The following is a 20,710-nucleotide window of genomic DNA, read 5'->3' on the forward strand; positions in this document are numbered from 1 at the left end:
TGCCGTGGATATTCCAGTGGATAATGGACGTAGGGTGAACAGAAAATGGAGGAATGTGACGAAGGCTGCTGTTAACGACTGCTCAGAGCTTGCGACCGACAGCATGGAATGGCATTCAGCCGAAGGCAGAAGATCCTGATCCATAGGTTGTTCAGGAGCTGCTCCCACCACCAGCGATCGGCCGGTTGATCGGCCGCCAGCAATGCGCCTCGGCGACCCAGAAGACGGCTGAGGGCGATTTCCGCCAGGTGGTGCTGTAGATGGGATACGCCTTGGCGGAGAAGGAGATGAACTGTGTTTCTTTGTAGCCTTCTGGGACATATGATGTTTAGATGAGGGAGGAACCGATGGTTGGGAAGTTGGGTACATAAAAATATCTTCACGAGTATGCTCTTTTTTTGAAGTCTTTGTGTCTGACTTTTGGGCTCGAGATTTAGCAGAACCTGACGAAGGGTGAGCCAGACAGTGGGCAGGCCAAAGTGGTAAGGTTGAACGGGCGATATTTGTGCTGGCCGATCTGACGACCGTGGCACTAAAGGTGAGGTCACAAGTCTGCGTGCCCGCCTCCTTTGTTGGCCAAGGAGAAGCAAGGACAGTGCTGTATTTTCCTGTCTGAGGCACAGTGGGCTGTCGACTGGCGAATAATTTTAGAGCAGCAAAGGTCGACACCTTTTCCTTCACTCTGATTTCCTGGACGAGCTTTTCGTCTAAAAACGGGGCAATCTCGAGAGGAAGCAGCGTGGTCACCCATACAGTTGATGCAGCGAGGGGATGGAGGTGGACAAGCACCCTCGTGGACATCCTTGCCACACGGAACACATTTGGCTGGATTGGAACAGGACTGGCTGGTGTGATTGAACCGCTGGCACCGATAGCAACACGAAGGGTTTGGGACATAAGGGAGAACGTAAATTATCTCATAGCCTGCTTTGAATTTGGATGGGAGGTGAACTTTGTCAAATGTCAAGAAGACAGTGCGGGTTGGAATGATGTTCGTGTCAACCCTTTTCATAACTATGAACAGCCGTTACACCCTGGTCGGACAGGTAGTGCTGAATTTCTTCGTCAATCCATCGAGGGAGCGTGTATAAACGACTCCACGCGAGCAATTTAAAGTGCGGTGCGCTTCAACCTGGACAGGGAAGGTGTGGAGCAGTGGAGTACGCAGCAATTTTTGTGCCTGGAGGGCACTGACTGTTTCTAATAACAAGGTGCCATTCCGTAATCTGGAACAAGACTTTACAGGACCTGCAATTGCGTCGACACCTTTCTGAATAATGAAAGGGTTGACTGTGGAGAAGTAGTGACCTTCGTCAGACCGAGAAACAACAAGGAACTGTGGCAACGATGGAAGAACCGTCTGTGGCTGAGACTCAGTGGACTTACACATGTGAGCAGTCATAGTGGAAGGTGAGGAAACCATTGCAGAAGAATCCCCCATGATTACTGGCGTCTCTGATGGCGCGCTCCTCCCTTGTGGGGGCCCTCTCTGAGGGCACTCCCACCTTAGGTGATTGTTCACACCTCAGGTCACACCTCCCGACAAACGGACGGAGGGACCAATCGGCACTTTCGGAAGGTATCAGCTCGGGTAATCACCCCTCCCTGGGCCTGGCCGTTACCAGGGGGTACGTACGTGTCCTACCTGTCTACCCGGGGCAGGGAATTACGCGTTACCCCGTCACCAGCTACGCACAAAAATGCGTGGGTCGGCCTTCAGACACGCACAGGGAGGAAGAAAGGGAAAACAAAGAAAGGGAATGGAAAGAGGTCTCAAACACCACAGTGGAGAAAAGGGTAAAGAGAAGAGGTAAGGAAAAGAGAAGGACAAATGGAGGATGAAGACATACAAGCAGAGAAGGTGAAGAATGCGGTACATTTACGAGCGTCCGTCTCTGGACGTAGGCACAAACCATACTCCCAGAGGGGGAGAAAGCGACGGAAAGAGCCAGAGGCGAGGGGAGGAGAGGCAAAGATGGGGAGAGGGAAGGATGCGGAAAAGGAAGGTATGCAGCCCGGAAAGGAAGGAGGGCCACATTACCTTGGGGTCCCATGCTCGCTACACACGTATCCACAAAAGAGTTGTGGACCCCCTGGGGGTGTAGATGCTATTGATAGGGGGGAGACTTCATAAGGCATGGCTTATACCTCAATAGGGAAGGGAAGGGAATGGTAAACTGGCAGGGTTGTTAGCGTAATCCGTAAGGGGACACTAGTACTCATGGATGTATCTTTTTAGACTAATATCCGTGTCCAATGGGAAGTTCAGGCAGGCAGGTGCTGAAGAGGTCCAAAACTCCGAAGACTCACAACAGTAAATAATAATGTTACTATATTTAACCACAATATTGGCGGATTAAAGGAAAAGATTCTCAAAGTAAAAAATAATGTTACCATTTTTCACCAAAATATTCCAGGATTGAATAAAGTAGCTGAGCTCCTGGTTTGTTTAGATGACATTGAATCTAATTATGTAATAGATATATGCCTGTATGAGAATCACGTTGTGTCTGATACGGGAAAGGTAAATATCAGTGGTTATAAACTAGCTACACATGTGAGTAGAGAGAATAAGGTGAGAGAAGGTGTTGCCATATACGTCGAAAGTTATCACTGTAAAAAGCTTAGATACAAAAAAATTGTTTGGAGCAACATAAAGAATCATGTGCCTGTCAACTTAAACTGAAGGAGGGCTCTTATTTTAACAGTATATAGGTCCCCTTCAGGAAACTATTATTCCTGGAAAACTTTGATACCTTCTTGTGCTTTGTCAGATAGGGGAAAGCAAATTATTTGTGAAGACTTCAATGTCGATTCACTGGAAGAGTGTAATAGGAAGAATGACCTGGATGTCTTTCTCAGTTCTTTCAATTTGACATCTGTCAGTTATTTTCCTACTCAGGTAGTAAAGGACAGCAGCACATTGATAACACTTATAGAACAAGTTTAAAAACAAATCTGTGCTGTTGAGAATGGCCTTTCTGATCATGGTGCCCATCTAGTTACAGTTTATGACAGCTCCATTCAGTAATTCAAAACTACCCTCCACAGTTGTGCGTTCAGTTAATGACTCAATTAGAAATATCAGGGAACATCATCTGCGATTTAACTAGGATGAGGAGTACAAGGAACCTGATGCTTATTTAAAATAGGACTTATTTCATGATACTTTTAAGTAAACCTGGAAACTTTTTCCCCAAGGAAATAGTTAAATTAATTATAAGAAACCATGCAAAAAACCTTGGCTTACTAAAGGAATAAAAATATCTTAACCACAAAAGGGAACTGTCTACTCTTGTTCTTAACGACCCAGAAACAGCCAAATAAAACTACTGTGCTACATTAAGACTGGTTATTAAGGAGTCCAGAAACGTGCATCACGTCAGATTAATACCTCTGATACAAATCAAAACAATTTGGTATATTATTACAACGGAGGCAGGGCAACCAAGAGTACAGGATGACGGCATTACCATCAAAGCGAATAGAAACTTAACAAGCCAGAAGTCTAAAACATTTTGAATAATCATTTTTTAAATATTGTAGAGAAAAATAGGATCTGAATTTTCATTAGAAGAAGCAGGGCAGTTAATGGAAGAGGCCTTACCCACACTATTTGATACAACTGAAATTCCACCCACCTCTCCATCTGAAATTAGGAAAATGATAAACTCAAGAATAAAAGCTCACATGTAATTGATGGAATTTCCAGCACTATAGTAAAAGCTTGTTCCAAGAGGTAATTGGGATTCTTAGCCACATATGTAATAGCTTTCTGAAGAGTATTTTCCCAGATAGACTGAAGTATGCCATTGGTAAAACACTGCATAGAAAGGGGATGTATCTGTCAACTACCGCCCAACCTCCCTTCTGACTGCCTTATCCAAAATTCTTGAATAGTAATGTACTTTACAATAGCTTCACACCTTTGTAAAAAAATAAAGTTTTAAAAAATGTCAGTTTGGTTTCCAGAAAGGTTTTTCGACGGAAAAATGCTATGTATACTTTAACTAAATACTAAAAGCTCTGCTTAACCAGAAGTCACCCGTTGGGATTTTTGTGATCTCTGAAAGGCTTTTGATTGTGTAAATCGGAATACTTTTAGATAAGCTGAAGTATTGTGAGGTGAATGGGACAGTGCTTAAATGGTTTATATCAGACCTAACTGGAAGAGTGCAGAAAGTTTAAATACGCAGTTCACATAAGATCCAAAAAACTTGTAATTTCTCAGACTGGGGAACAAGAATTGGGGGGGGGGGGGGCAGGGACCCACAAGGTTCGGTCTTTGAGCCTCTGCTGTCTTAATATATTAATGACTTCCCTTTCTGTATTCACGAAGACAGAAAGCTGGTACTTTCGGACAATGATAGAAGTATAGCTATCACACCCAACAGACAAGAATTAATGAAATTGTGAGCGTGTTTTTCAGAAAATCATTAAGTGGTTCTCTGCAAATAGGCTCTCAAACTTTGACAAAACACAGTTCTACACAGTAAATAGAATGACACCATTAACAAATATAGAAACTCGAACTCGGGACCTTTGCCTTTCACAGGCAAGCGCTCTAACAACTGAGCTGTGAATATAGACTTCGATCATGAATAGGTAGCTAAGGTAGAATATTCAAAATTTCTAAGTGTATGCATTGATGAGGGGTTTAACTGGGAAAAACGCACTGAAGATCTGCTGAAACGTTTGATTTCAGATACTTACGCTATTAGAGTCATTGCAAATTTTTGGCGATATACATCTCAGTAAATTAGCTTACCACGCCTATTTTCATTCTCTGCTTTCGTGTGGCATCATTCTGGGGTAACTGAGTAAAATTGTTCACTGCACAAAAGCGTGTAATTAGAATAATTGCTGGAGCTCATCCAAGATCATCCTGCAGACACTTAAATAGCTAGGGATGGAGATATATATATACTTATGAAATTTGTTATTAACAAACCGAACGAACTCTAAACTAATAGTGTACATGGCTGCAACACTAGGAGAAAGGATGATCTTCACTACTCAAGGTTAAATCTAACTGGCTCAGAAAGGGGTAAATTATGCTGCCACAGAAGTCTGGTCACTTACCTAATATCATCAAAAGTCTGACAGCCATATAGCATTTAAAAGGAAATTAAAAAGTTTCTGAATGGCAACTCCTACTCAGATGACTTTTGGATATAGTAAGTGGGTAATTTCCCCATCCCCCACCCCAAAAAATAATGAGTCATGTAATATCTTGTGTAATTTAATATGTATAGACACCTGACTCGTTCCACACCATTACGAAGTGTGGTAGTCATGATCTATGGAAGTACTAATTAAACTAATAAAACTTGATGTTAATATCCCGACAGCTGTTTTCTTACCTTGAGGACAACAGCAGCAGCGATTGCGCCAGCACACTGGGCCGCTATGTACATCACGGCCCTCAGGAGGAAAACGTGGCCGGCTGACAACAGGCCCACCGTTACTGCTGGGTTTACGTGCGCGCCGCTCACATGGCCCAGGCACTGCAACACCATATACCATTCATCGCTCGCTGCTACCTTATTTTGTAATTTTCTGATGGTATTAACTTACGCGAGGATGCAAGGCATCTGAGTTCGTGCTGTTCTTTGTACAAAATTTTCAAGTCATTTCATCTGCCTCCTATCACAAACATGTGAATAATGAAATATTGTCTGTTTACCTTTATTTCAGTATCTGCATAATTAGAATATATGTTAACAGCAGTACCAGCTCTACTGTGAGCAGACTATTGTTGCACGAGCCCCTGTACAAAATGCTTCAGGTGACTTCAAAAATCAAGTATTTGTTAGATAATGCTAACTACCCATTACAAATGACTCACGACGGTCGTTGTCTCAGCTTGTTTTGAAGAGCTCTACGTGCCATTAGAACAGGGTCACCCTAAATTTGAACTGTAAAAATGACTAATCAAGTCGTGACCTTATCTCGTTATGTTAAACGGATTGAACTAATGTGTTAACTCAAAGTCCTTCCACATGAGAAATCCGGAACCGAAAAAATACGCTTTACTATGAAACAAAATCAATGAAACTACTACTGCACACCCCCTGTAACTATTTGCGTGCGAAACGGTTGGTTGGACACTTGTTTGCTTGTTACGGGACTGAACAGCGTGTTCGTCAGTCTATCGGCCTAGATAGTTCATCCTGAGTTGGTGACCGCCACAAATTTGAAAAGATTATTGAAGGTAGGAGCCTTAAACCATGCATTGAAGGTAAGACTGACGTCAGAGCTAAGAATTTCCAGAGGGTATATTGATCGGACCTATACATAGGAGAACGGACAAAAGGTCGCATTTCATCCCTCACTAACCCGATTAAATGCTAAGAAAACTGCATAGTAAAGAATCTTATCTATATGATGCTTAATAGTTAAAGTGAGAAGGCTAAAATGTAATGGACGTAAGGTGGACAATCAATAACAAAAAGGCGAAAAATCAAGTCAGCAGGTGGGTGGGGCAAGGCAAATGTCGCCCACGCCCCTGCATGCGACAGAAGTCAGCTCAGATTCGTTATCAAAGTGGTGACAAGAGGAACAACACTCACTATTAATTTGAGAGTTATCGCTGACACGGAAAATGGGGTGTAGCGGAAGGAGGGCTGACCACATCTAAGAGCAAGTGGATGACAGGCGCCTGGTGAAGGCAATACAGTTTAGGGTCACCCACACTAGCATGTGACCAGTTCCAACCAACCCTCACCTACCCAGAATGGCGTTTAAAACTGTTTGACAATATAAACCACTGTCAAAACAGAACTAGTTCCACTCAATGAGTTGTTCAATATTAGAGGTAAAGTGTTCAGAAGACGAGTCTTAGCATGGATAGGCAGAGGAGGAACCATTCCACCAGGACATGAGTTACTGTCTGCAAAGACGGTGGATTGCTTCTTCGAGGTGCGTAAGAAGTGTTGTGCCGCAGTGGTCTCTTTGACATTGAGTTTTTTAGAGGGGCAATAACCAACCAGATGTTCATATCTGAATAAGCTGGATCGTCAAAGTGAATGTTGACCGAGTGTTCACTTCTGTAACTGAATAGTCTGATGCCGATGTGAAACCATGTCCAGACGTGTGATAGTATGGCTAAGCCTCATTACAGATGTCTGAGGCCATAGACTGGCCAGACTGGTCAAACAGGTGAGGCGTAGAACTGTGGCGGACCTAACGCCGGTCAGCAGACAAGTATGTGTGAGCATAAAGCGCAACTAACACTCCTAATAATGAGCCTCCACAGCTAACGACCCATTCATGTGCCAATGTTGACACCGCATCTGCAACTGCGACAAATGGACATGATCATCCGCACTGGACGTTGGCGCAATGGTAGAGCATTATATGGTCTGATTACTCCCGATACCTTTCTCATGCTGATACGAGGGCACGAATCCATCGTCTTCTGGGGAACAGCTCTTTCACGCCTGTACTGTGGGATGGAAACAAGCTGGCAGCAGCTCTATTATGCTCTGGGGGACATCCACGTGGGCATCCATGGGTCCAGTGGAGTTCGTGCAAGGCACCATGACAGCTGAGCAGCCGTGTACACTGGTTGCAGACCACGTACATACGTTCATGAGGATCATGTTTCCCGATGGCAGCGCAGTTTTAGCGGAATAATACGCCATTTCACAAAGGCAGGATTGTGATGGATTGGTTCACAGAACGGTGAGCTCTAATGTGCTGACGCCCTCCCCAGCTCGCCAGATCTGAACCCACTAACCCATCTTATTTAATGTGCCCCACTTCCCTATAATTCACGGGAATGGTATGTGCACAGATGTGGTGCCAACTTCCTCCAGAGATCTGCTAGGGCCTCACTGCTATGCCATGAAGCGGCGCTGCTGTTATTTGTACCAAATGTGGACATACTATGAGGTAGATGGTCAATGTTCTGGCTGATCAGTGTAAGTAGCAGTAGCACCCTGATACTCTTGCAAAACAATTGAACACTGACTGGTCATGGGAGTAACTATATGATCTTGAACCAGATTAATTCGTTATCTGGTTAGTGTATTAAACAGGATATGCGGAACAACATGTTACGTTGAGCTCCTGGCAGAAGTTAGAGGTGCATTTCAGCTGGTAATTCTGCTGGAGGGTGTCAGCGAGGCGATGCACCGTTTACACAAGAAAGTTGAAGTGTGAGGAAACTGATGGATGATCGCTTACGTGATCAATACTTGGTACCCTCTGACGAAGTAAGAACCTAACTTCGGCTGGGAGACTACAGGAATGGTACAGCAATTCTCAACAAGGATGAGCCGAGCCATAAATTATCAACCATAGAATCCAGCAAGACTATGGCCCTGTATGTATGGAAGAGAGTGATTTACAACTAAATATGTTGACAAGTGGGGTAAAGCTTCTGCATGAAGCTAGTTTTTAGAAGCCACATGGTGCATAAAAGTAAACTTAAGAAGGTGACTTCCCAGAACAGGACTGCAACCACATCCTTGTTATGCGTCAGAAAGCAGGCGTCAGCATGGGCTATGGTGTGACGAGAAATGCACCACACTTTCACAGGAGATTTGTAAACCATGGAAAGGTTATTGTATGTTTAAAGGAACTTGCTACTGAGTCGTTAGCCCATTTCATGACACGCAGAAAGGTAGAAAGCAACTACACAGACAAGTCAGAGTTAGAAAAGGTCGTGACAAGCCGACAGGTAAAGGTAAAAGCAACCCAGACAGAATCGGGCACAAGAGCGTCTAAAGGCACAACAATGTGAGGGGAAGTAACTTCTATTGCGAATTTAAATGGGACTCCTTAGAACCACATAGCTCATGCTAACCCTTTTTAGATAAATTCAAAGAACCTGTATTCACGAATGACTGCTGCCACCATCGTGCATATCAAGGTAACAGTAAATTTGTTAAAACGGCACCAAGTGGCAAAGTTTTTCTATTTTTAGGTGCTGCATCCGAATATGTTTGCCAAAAAATTTCGTGATGCAACACTGAAAAATGCAAAAGGTACCATTTTGGGCACTTGTTGCATGTAACTCAAACTACCAACTTCTGGTAAGTAACTTCTATTCAGAATGGAAGTGTACAAAACTTTCTACCTGTTTCAGTACCTTTAGATCTCCGACAAACTTAGGGCTCAAGTGCTAATTGAGAACTGACGTGTGTCGGCTGTCTCCTTAAAACACTTTCCACTCCAAATCTTATCAGCTGTAACTTTGTGAATTCCTCCTAGTTTTACGTTGAATACAATGTAGAATGTGTTATCCGTTATGGAAGCTCCAGTAAGACGAGAAGAACAGTTTCTAAATTCACTTTGTATTTAAGTTCTAAGCAAATGTGACTCCGTCTACGTCTTCATTTTATATTCCATACCTTCAACATGGCTGGTTTGAGAAATTTTCCACACAAACGACTTTTCTTACACTTTTACCCCTGTCAGTTTTCGCTGATAACTGAAAAGTACGATACACGCCTAGCACTTGGGCGCCGCTCTCACTTTGGCGCCCCGAGCGGCAAACCAGAACGAGATTGCCGGAGGAGGAAATTTTTTTCTCATGGCTCTGTATGGGAAAGGACATGCGACTAAAGCGAGTCATTGGGAAGGCAGGCAATACGTATCTTCAACGCACTGAAGTGAAACCAATATTGCCTCACCACTTCTGACCGAAGCTACTGCATGACAACATTCAGTTTACTTTCACGTGGAGCAGTTATCCGGTCGAACAACACTGAACAAAACGAGTGGCGTGGAAAACAAGTAGTCTCTTGCCAGTGCAACTAACTGAGCCCTGCACTGAACTAGACTAGCCATTACTTGTAATGGTTAAAGAAGGCTGTCAATGAACTTGTGGAGGCAGGAAAGCTAACACATTGCTCCCCGATTTTCACATCGTGCGAAGAACGGAGTGAACGTCCAGCCCCAGTAAGACAGCACTGGTCTAGCTTAAGTGACTGAAGGAGGCCGAGTCTGAGTAGACACACTTGCACGAAGCGGAAGATACGTCATCTTTTTCGTAATCCTCCCTCCTTGAGATGATCAAGCTTTTCTTACTGTCTCTTACTCCCTGGATTAAGAAGTCCCGATGCTGACGCAACAACCCGAACCTTTGCCAAGACACACTGCCTTCGAAGGACCTCAGCTAGGACCCTCTAAACGACGGTACATTTCTGCCCAAATTATTTTTACGTAATCATGTAATTTAATATGAATAATTTTCCACGATTTTTCGTTGAAATTCCAAATTTCTTGTCACAGCTGGTACAAGGTCTGATTTGTGTAACTTTTACATTATGTAATTTGTGAAATAATGACACCTTTGCATATGCGATATAATGTTGGTATGTGAAGAGAACTGGAGGAATTCACTGACAGCCTTTAAAAATAAATTCGAGTTGTGGAGCGGAAAAGTGAGTTTCTTCAGAGGGCAGAACAAATACGTCTGTTTTCAACTAACGCTTGGGCATTACGGCTCGTGGGTGAAATATCCTTAATAGCGGCATTTCTAGGAAATTTTATGCACTCATTTCGAATAGGGAGGTTATTTACGAAAATATGGCTTGCTAGTTACAAGCAAGAAACAGCCAAAAATGTTTTTGCATTTTTTCAAGGTCACGAAATTTTGCTGGCAAACTTCATTCCGGTTTAGCACCCCAGAAAACAGAACTGAAGAAATCAAAACCACTCCACAACTTTCCTGGTCAAAACAAATTGTCACTAAAATAATGGGAAATTGGTAAGTATGTGCGGTGTCTTAAGCTAATTTTCTCTGTTCACAAATGGTATGGGACAAACACCAGTATTGGTTCTATTTACCCTCCGAGTGCTGTACAATGACTCACTGACTTAAGATGAACGTGGGTCAACACAACTGACGTGTACCGTGTAACGCTCACAAAGTGTGATCCAAATTTGACTGCCAGGGAAATTTTTGTTCAGGATAGCCCATAACAGCAAGCGTGAGGACAGCCGCTAAGAATAGCAGTAAGTTTCGATATTTCGCTGGTAAGTTTGCGACCACCCAATTTGCTGGTATGACCTCTTGCGCAGCAACTATCATCTCTCCGTACACTGAACTATAGCTTGCCCGACTGCGATTTGAGCATGAAACAACCATAGTGTGTTTCAATTTCTAGTCTATGCAGATGGATTGCACCTAGTGCAATGTTACGGAAGGTCCTTAGAAGTGAGTTATGATTTCGGGAAAATTTAAATATTTAGTAAACACTCAGTAAAAGCTTTTATTAGCTAAATTTTATGACCACACGGCTCGTTTCGAGTAGCCCCCTGCTCACAACCGTTTATTTCGCCCTTTATCTAAGGACTGCGATTCATTCGTCTAATCCCTGACGTGGCAGTTTTGTATTTTTAGAGGGTGCACCGTTACGATGAATGTGACGAGGTTTGATCATTCACACTGAATTGCAAGTGTTACTATCAGAACTATATAACAAATGATAGGTTCCTCCAAAACATAGGCTATTTCAGCTTCGGGCACATGTGTAAGTGCATGCTGAGTATACTACGTAAGTGGAACAGAAGCATATATCCTGACGTTACATTGACTTTGAAAGTTACTGATTTTAACGCGAAAGACAAGAAATAATTACAAGGAGTGGTGAAACACCATCCAGCTCATACACGAACTATACAGTAGTAGTATAAATGTGTATATCAGAATGAATAGTAGTCAGTCCCCTTGACGTAATGTATTTAAGGCCTAAAGTTAGAGGTCAATTACGTAATATTGTCACCATAGCTCTTAATACCTTTGGTATTTCAAATACTTAGAGAAAACACCTCACACTTTAACAGTGACGTCTTCACGTTATAGAAGAAAGAATCCAAGCGGAAGTATTGACCACATTAACGGATCAGTTTCCACTTTAACTAGTTTTGCCTGGTATACATTCATTGGAATAAAATCCGAAAGTAATAAGACTAAATTCAGGAAGACTCTTGCAGTTATTTTGCTTACGTATTTCAGCCTACGTAAAACCTTCTGGCAAACATTTGATTGTTTAGGGCATTCACTTAGACAAATTGGCGATGTAACTTTGTATCAGATAAACCACACTTTAAAAACTGAAAGACTGATGGGCAATTCCTCCCACTATAGATAAATACCTTAATAGGGGCTGTTACACTAGACTAAGTCAAAACGTGTTATATTTCAGTTGACAGCACTGTCCCAAACCAAGATTAGGTATTGTGTATGAAATATTAAAAGTGCATAGCTCATTATGACTTAATTCTGTAAATGTTAGTTCAGTTTACTGTTATGCATTCACCTATTTTGACGATCTTGACTGACAATAGCCGCGCGGGGTAGCCGCACGCTGTAGGGCTTCTTATCTCCCCGTCGGAGGTTCGAGTCCTCCCTTGCGCACACGCGTGTGCATGTTGTGCATAGAGCAAGTTACAGTAAGTTGGATTAAGTAGGACCGATGACATAAGCAGTTTGGTCCCCTAAGATCTTACCACCAATAACTGATCTTTATTCCGAAAGGCAAAATAACTGCCAAATCGGGAGCTGGTGAATAAAATGGCTAAGGTAACTGCCGAAGACTTCAGAATTAGCATGAAAAGAACGTAGCTGTCCCAAAAGCAAGTAGTTACGGCAAATTTTCCGACAAACTAATTTGTCCGATAGTTTCAGTGAGGCTAAATGTAATTTTTGAACTAAAGCTTCACAATATACCCATTACGTCTATATTCTTGCTTAATAGCAAGAAATGATAGCTAAGCTCAAGAATGCATAGTTTTCCAGTGAGATCGCCATTACAAATCTCTGAACAGTACATTCACTGCACTGGATATAGCAACTGGCTTTAAATATATTAATAAAAACCTGTTACTCACCTGAACAACACATGCAACAATCAGCCCGAAGGCCAGTGCAATTTGAACAGTCGTTGGCTTGTATCCTTCAGACCAAGCTACAGTGGTAGAGCCACATCCTACGAGGACCAACAGGAATGTTCCTATGAACTCCGCTGCAAACTTTCGCCAAGTAGTGCTGTACACTTCGACCTCGTGCAAACCTGCTGCAGCCCAAGCGCCTATAGAGGAAGTATTTGGCAGTTTCACAGAATCCCAGAGCATATGTCTTACATGTGACGTTTCATATCAAAGCTACTAACTATGTTTTACTGTTACTGTTATACAGATACAAAAGATTAACTACTGTATGAAATACACCAGAGCTATTTTACGAATTTGCTTCTTTGGATATTCGTAATGAAATGCTCAAATGTCACAGTATCACTATGCCATAACGGCAAATTTAAGTTTGCCTATAGTCTCTGAACCACTTGTTGCAAAAGTATCGGTAACGTTTTACGAATAACAAACCGTAGCTTTATGAATATTTCAACGTATTTTACTATAATTTCTTAAAGCTGCTGAAACACTGACTGTATCCAAAAATTTACAATAGTTAAGCGGGAAAACTTATTTTCCAGCGTTGGGTTTGTACCAGTGGAGCGTTCGAACCTATTAGCCTGCTTAGGTTCCTAGCAGTCTCACTGGAGGCGTCTAATGAGCCTGCAGTGATTAATAATGATGCACCACAGTTCCTACCGTATGCCTGCACGTCGCCAATTTCCTTGTCAATGATTTCTGCGAACTTAAGCTGTAACCATCTTATTTGCACAATCTCGAATCACTGAGAAGGAAATTTACGTCATATGCAACCAGTGATACCAACGCCGAAAAATAACTTTTTTTTCCGCTTAACTATTTTAGGTAATTGGATACAGTGAATGTTTCAGCAGCTATAAGAAATTATAGTAAACTCCTTCGAAACATTTGTAAAGCTACGGGTTGTTATTCGTAAAACCGTAACATTTACTTTCCGAGTTAGAAGTCTGAACTCGGAGAAGTTCGACTTAAGATACCAGTAACTTCAGAAAAGTTTTGTTGGTTCTATCAACGTTTCCAGCATTAGCATGTGCTGGAAACTTTAATATTCAGTTTCAGACGATATGCACAAAGCTAACGCCAGCAGACAAGCTACGAGAATTTAAGGTCCTACTGTCGACAACTACAGTTGACTTTCTTCCCCATTACGATTTTGCTTTCAACCAAGATCTGATTAACAGTACGCCGTTCAGTCATACGTTTTTACCTATCACTAAGAAGACTGAACAGTTGGTTAGAATACTTTGTGAACTATTTCAGCAACATTAGGATTACCGCCAGGCAGTACACTGAACTAAGGGTAGTTTCCTTTAACTGCTATTTTTGTAGGGTAGACTGCTTCAAGAGAAAAGACTAGGTGGAGCTTCGCAGTTTCGACCGCACCCTTGTATTGCAAAGAAGTGGGTTCTAGAGATTTCACTCTACGTAGTACGTATCACTTCAGTCGATTGGCGTTACTTGAAGAGAACTTTTTCAGAAGCAAAGTACTGAATTTCACTTAACTACAGCTGTCTACAGAAGACTAGATACATTATGGAGAAATTAATAGCCCTAGACTATATTCTTATAACGCGTTTTACACTAAATTACGCAGAAGCAGCCAAATCTTTAACCCACTTACTAACGGTTCTCTCAAACGTATTCGAGTAATTTTACTCTTGAGGCTTCCGTGACAAATCCGTTTAGAAGCCTCTCCTAGGTGCTGCCAGAGAAAGTAAATACCGTAATATTCTTCCAGCTGCCTCACGTCAGGCGGTTACTGCTACCAAACAGCGAAAGCTGTTACTTACAAATAGCAGCCACTGGCTATTTCTAGCAGATGTCTGGAACAAACGTGGGATTTTGGTAACGTGAATCGGTGACAGTATTTCATTTTGAGATGTTTCATGGGTTAAAACGGTAATTCTGAAATTAGAGAATTCCATGACCCATGAATTACACTCTTCGATATCCTTTGGCAGGAAATTTCGTTGTTTTAAGGTTCAACATATTTGCAAAAATTAAAGCTAACATGCCAAGCTTTTCACATGCATAACAATAAGAGTGAAATAAAATACTGATTAAAGGGATAGGGAACCAACCTGTACGAAAGAAAACTGCTCACTTTTCTAACCTCCGCATCAAATCATCCTTACTACACACTATTCCACACTTCACATTCTAACGACACTGGACTCGCATTCGGGAGGACGACGGTTCAAGCCCGCGTCCGGCCATCCTGATTTAGGTTTTCCGTGATTTCCCTAAATCACTCCAGGCCAATGCCGGGATGGTTCCTCTGAAAGGGCACGGCCGACTTCCTTCCCCATCCTTCCCTAATCCGATGAGACCGATGACCACGCTGTCTGGTCTCCTTCCCCAAACCAACCAACCAACCAACATTCTAACGCAGCTGACTCGCATTAACACTAACCTTCCTTCATACTCGCACAACACGGCATGACTGGAAACAGTTGCACACTGACCAACAAGATGTCCTCGCTCGACTGAACGGGAAATCATATCCGTACTAGTCAACTAGTACCGTATTGGCGCAAACATTTTCACGGCAAAGACTATACACTTCTACCATCAGTCCACGTTTGAAACTCTCAAGTTGTCTTTAATGTATAGAGAGCCAATCTGCATGCTGAATTTTATGCTCAGCAATGAAAAATAATTGTTGGATGAACATACAAATGTTCAGCATGTTTCCTGATAGGCATCCTTTGTGTTTGACATTAAGGGACAGTGATTTTTTTTTCAGATATGCTCTGTGAATGCTTACTCCGAATCTTCGAATCTAAACTAAATACCGACAAACCTAAGAAGATTACTGCATGAATACACTGTAATATATTGGAATGAATTTATTGCATAAATAAGCAGCAGGTGCCAATACTTTTTACGTGTTGCCTCCCTACCTATTAGTGTGCTAAACCATAAGAAGTAAGTTGCAGTAAATTGTCTTTTACAGTGCTTTAATCTGTCTTCGTGGTGGACATTGGTTCATCTAATTGACTCTGTGGTACTACATCGGGTTAGAGGAACTGTTCATGGTCTTCATTTCGCAGGCAAACATGAGATATCGTAGAAATAGGAACATCTAGGATTATTTACACACTGACTGGATTAAATTACAGATATCTGCACACACTCATATAGAAACAGGATGCAGAATACTGTCGAATTCGCCCGGTGGATGGGGTGAAACTTGGCGGCCTCTAGTAGCCTCTCGAAGCCTGTATAGGAAATGCTAGCATAGGATTATTTTATCCTCGCCTTTCTTTAATTTCAATTCTCCCTGTATGCTAAGAGTCGGATGTTTATACAATCGCAAAACAAGAATGGCATTACGTTATTAAGTTAAAGCACATCACTCACAAGGCCAGTGCAATTAAGAACTAAGGAAAAGTTAAACAATAGTATTCGGACACTGTGTCTATTTCAGCGCGCTAGTTCTGCTTTTATGAAGTTCACTCACTTGGGATGATTGGAGTGAAGGTCACATTCCTCTCTGCTGTGCTTAAATTAGTATTCCACAGTTACATTCTGGATACATCTCAACACCGCCTTGGGTGCAGATTGTATTTTCAATTAACCCGTATTCTTTTGAAACTCTTAGACAGGTGTACAACAGTCAAATAGTTCTGACCATAAACAGTGTTGATCGGCTTCAAAGCCCAAAATTCTTTGCCCTTTAACTCTCTAAATTAAGGAAGGTTCCACTCTCACATCTCGTTAAGACGAAGTCATTAGAGATATACTGTATTGTATGTATTGTATGTTAATCGGGGACCTAGAAACGACAGAGAGACTCCGTCCCCGCCGCAGCCGCAGTGGTCCACAACCCCACGACGACTACCGCAGTCCACTTCACCCCTCCGCCGCCCCACACCGAACCCAGGTTCAAATGGCTCTGAGCACTATGGGACTCAACTGCTGAGGTCATTAGTCCCCTAGAACTTAGAACTAGTTAAACCTAACTAACCTAAGGACATCACAAACATCCATGCCCGAGGCAGGATTCGAACCTGCGAGCGTAGCGGTCTTGCGGTTCCAGACTGCAGCGCCTTTAACCGCACGGCCACTTAGGCCGGCTCCGAACCCAGGGTTACTGTGGGGTTCGGCCCCCGGTGGACCCCCCAGGGAACGTCTCACATCAGACGAGTGTAACCCCTATGTTTGCGTGGTAGAGTAACGGTGGTGTACACGTACGTGGAGAACTTGTTTGTGGAGCAATCGTCGACATAGTGTAACTGAGGCGGAATAAGGGGAACCAGCCCGCATTCACGGAGGCAGATGGAAAACCGCCTAAAAACCATCCACAGACTGGCCGGTGACGGACCTAGACACAAATCGGCCCGGAAAGCCGTGCCTTAGACCGGACGGCCAACCTGGCGGGCAGAGATATATTACGCAAGCTTATATTATACAAACATCGAGATCGGCTGTGGCTTTGTTACAGTAAATATCTGAACTTCCGCCAGAAATGCTTTTAGAGAATCACTAAACCCTAAATCATAATGGGAGCGCAGATACTTGGATCCAGCCTTCCCTGAATACGAGCTAATTATTTTATCACTAGCTACCCTATCTCGGTATATATTTTCTTAATTTTTGCGTAACTTATATTCTTAGTGGGTATGACCTCCGTCAACGATTCTTTCAGAACAGTTTACAGACGTTTGCTAGGTGTATGATCCAGGGGCTTCCTGGTATGTAGTACGTAGTTATAAAGCAATGCACAAATGCGTCACTCAACTATATTTAAGAACTGTTTTTAAAATATTATGATGGAAACTAAACTGGATATGCAGTACTGTTGATATTGTTTCTGTTAGGGTCAAATGGTTCAAATGACTCTGAGCACTATGGGAGTTAACTACTGAGTGAACAGATGACAGCACACGTCACATTTACAAGACATCTGGACACAGTATGGTAGATATCAAGCAAGAGTTTCAAAATACAATTAGAAATTAAAGGCTATTGCTCGTGTATTCTGTGTATAATTATGCAACAGAGTACCAGAATTACATCAAGAATGCTCAAGAGTGATTCTTACCTGTTTTACTTCGGAAAGATAGGATTCCTTCACACAGCTTCTGCGAGGCTTTTCTGATACCACTCTGAACACAGCTACGTCAGTTGCGAGCTGATCGCTTTAGCCAACTGTCGGGAGTTGCGCTCTCTTTGGGACTGCACAGTGTTCGATACATTTACCCTATTCTTCCTAATGATTCTGCCAGCAGTACATGCTAATAATCAATAGATCACGTATCTTACACGAGAAATCGTACTAATCATCTGGAGAATTGCTTTATCAAATGAAAATATATATTTTCAACACAGCTTTTAATTATGGGTTAAACTAGCTTTTTTAACGATCCTGAAACAACACAGTGAGTCTACACGTTTAGGCCTCGTACTTGTGGCTGTGCTTTCCCAGAATGGTTTCCTTCAACCGTATGTAACTTTTGGGCAATTGAAGAACGGAGTGGTGGACCATTGTCGAGATCATCAGTATGAAATAGCTCACAATTTACGTTCATGTATCACTTCTTGACAGAAAAAGGCTCATATTCGTGAAGAATAGGGTTAAAATGTCAATAAGAAATACAAAATTAACTTTTGTATACTTTACTCAACATCACTTACATCTAAGGCTCGGATACCTCTTTCGAAAGGGACGCGATCGGTTTGCTTCTTCATCCTCATCGACAGGACATAAAATCCTGACTTTCCTATTTCCTGACAGCGGCAATTACATAATAGTGATATAATTTTGAGAATAATGATGAATAAAGCAAGAAATGGGAGAAACAGCTACTAACGGTAGAGTACAAGAGAGCGTCGGGTCACAGGTTTCATAGACATTTGATATCATGTAGTAAAACATTTCAATAACGTATTCAAAAATATAATCACGTTGCCCCGCTGCTGCTTTTAGACATTTAACGTAGAAATATTTATAATAAATACAGAGATATGAAGTTCAGCCTGAGACCTCACAAACGAAGTGGGATTAACGTATCGTTTTCCTAGTGGGTATTAGCGTTCCATGAACATCAGAGAGATAATAAATGGGCTATAAAGCAAACTGATAAATGAAGCAGAATGGAATCGACCATTCATGGAAGTGGTTTTTAGAACAAACACGGAAAATGTGCAATATGATGAACGAATGTGTGTAATGCCATAAATATTGTGTCAAACTATTCCCTATGAAAGAAAATGTTGCAAGCTTCAAGGCAGTTCATAATATCTCTTCGTCATCTCGCAAGTATCTGACAAAAAGTTTGAAATCCTTAATATTTTCTGCACGTTCCCTTTTAAGTGACGATTCGATTATACCAAACACGAAGATAAGGAAAAAGTACTTCTTATTTATAGGTATAATAGTTGAGAAAAAATAATGGCTCATTCATTCGTTCAGTAGAAGATACTTACAAATTATGGGGGGTGGGTAACGTCACACTACCCAGAAGTTATGAACGAATCAGATAATTTCTCAGGAAACAACTCAAAAATTTTTTGTGACTTCTGATCTGTGTAAATTCTGGGTAATGAGCTGTATCACTGTAACTGGTCCAAGGAACTAAAATATGATGTAGATGATAATAATAATAATGATGATGATGATGATGACGATTTCAGATAGTGAATTTAACTGTCGAATTAAAATTATATGCCAACGAAGATCGTCGCCTTTTGTGGACGAAGTCGATTAACTGAGTTGGTAAAGCCCACTATTTTAATCTTTAAGCAATAAATATTTAATTCTGATTACACTACAATGTAAAATTCGTTGCCAAACACGATAACCTATACGACCCTGTTTTGGAAACGGTATTCTACAAAGCAAATGTTAGGTTTTATAAGTTATCGAACATTTTTATTTGTCTTTAGTTTGGACCAAGCGAGGACGCATAAGAGGTAAGACACTAGACACGAATTCGAAAGGGTGGCTGTTCAGATCCCCATCCGGCCGGCAGCTAGCTCGAATCACTCAAGGCAAATGTGAGAACGGTTCATTTGGAAAAGACATAGTCAGATTCCTTCCAATTCCAGGTATGTGCTTCGTCCTGATGACCTCGTTGTCAGAAGGAAAATTAATCACTTAAAAATGGAATAAAGTTCTAGACGAAATATAAAAATCGTGGTGTTTTAGAGGTCCCGAATCACTTAGAAGAATGTCGCACTTGTCACATGCGTTGGTAGCTTCGTGCTGAATCAACACCTACAGGCAATGGCGCTCTAAAACAGTTACCCTTCCAATTCTTAGCACAGCACTGGTATGATGGAAATTCGCGACATTCGGTATTATGGGGTTAAAAATTAAACCTTCAGTTTGGCATAAAAAAGGGAATCGTTTATGCTGAATTTCCATTTTCGAAAGTAATATAAAACATTTCTCCCGATTATCGACCATATTGAGGGAGCTATTGTGTGTTGGGACAGGCAATGGGGAACGTATCTGAATCTGTGACGTTCCTCAGAGTACCATCACCTATAGCCCAGAAAGAACGCACTCTTTTTATTTCCCGTAATTAGTACGACTACAGATTTTTTCTTGACTGTAATTTAATTCCCATACGCGAAAGAATGGGAGTGGAATGGCAGCGATACAATTGCGGTTTATCAGCAGAGAGCATTTACGAAAATATACGAAAACAATTTTAGAATGGTAAAATATCTATGCGTCTGCTTTACCTGTTAAAATGTACATTTGTACATTTAAGGTGCTAAAAGCCATTAGATGTATTTTCAAACACAAATATCGTTGGTAGTCATTAAAATAAGAAAGAATGATTTCACTTCA

At 41.8% G+C, this 20,710-nt stretch overlaps 1 protein-coding gene across 1 annotated transcript in view; it reads right to left on the reverse strand.

Moving 5' to 3' along the window:
- The window catches only part of LOC126184642 (aquaporin AQPAe.a-like), a 42,970-nt gene extending 27,591 nt beyond the window's left edge, over positions 1–15,379 (reverse strand). The window contains exons 1-3 of the mRNA XM_049927120.1: positions 15,320–15,379; positions 12,847–13,046; positions 5,364–5,507 (exon numbers count right to left, since the gene is read on the reverse strand). Of these exons, the coding sequence (XP_049783077.1) occupies positions 5,364–5,507; positions 12,847–13,046; positions 15,320–15,347 (372 nt within the window). The 5' untranslated portion in view covers positions 15,348–15,379. The remainder of the gene's footprint in view (positions 1–5,363; positions 5,508–12,846; positions 13,047–15,319) is intronic.
- Positions 15,380–20,710: the final 5,331 nt, after the last annotated feature.

This window comes from Schistocerca cancellata, chromosome 4 (assembly GCF_023864275.1).
Source record: "Schistocerca cancellata isolate TAMUIC-IGC-003103 chromosome 4, iqSchCanc2.1, whole genome shotgun sequence".
NCBI lineage: Eukaryota > Metazoa > Arthropoda > Insecta > Orthoptera > Acrididae > Schistocerca > Schistocerca cancellata.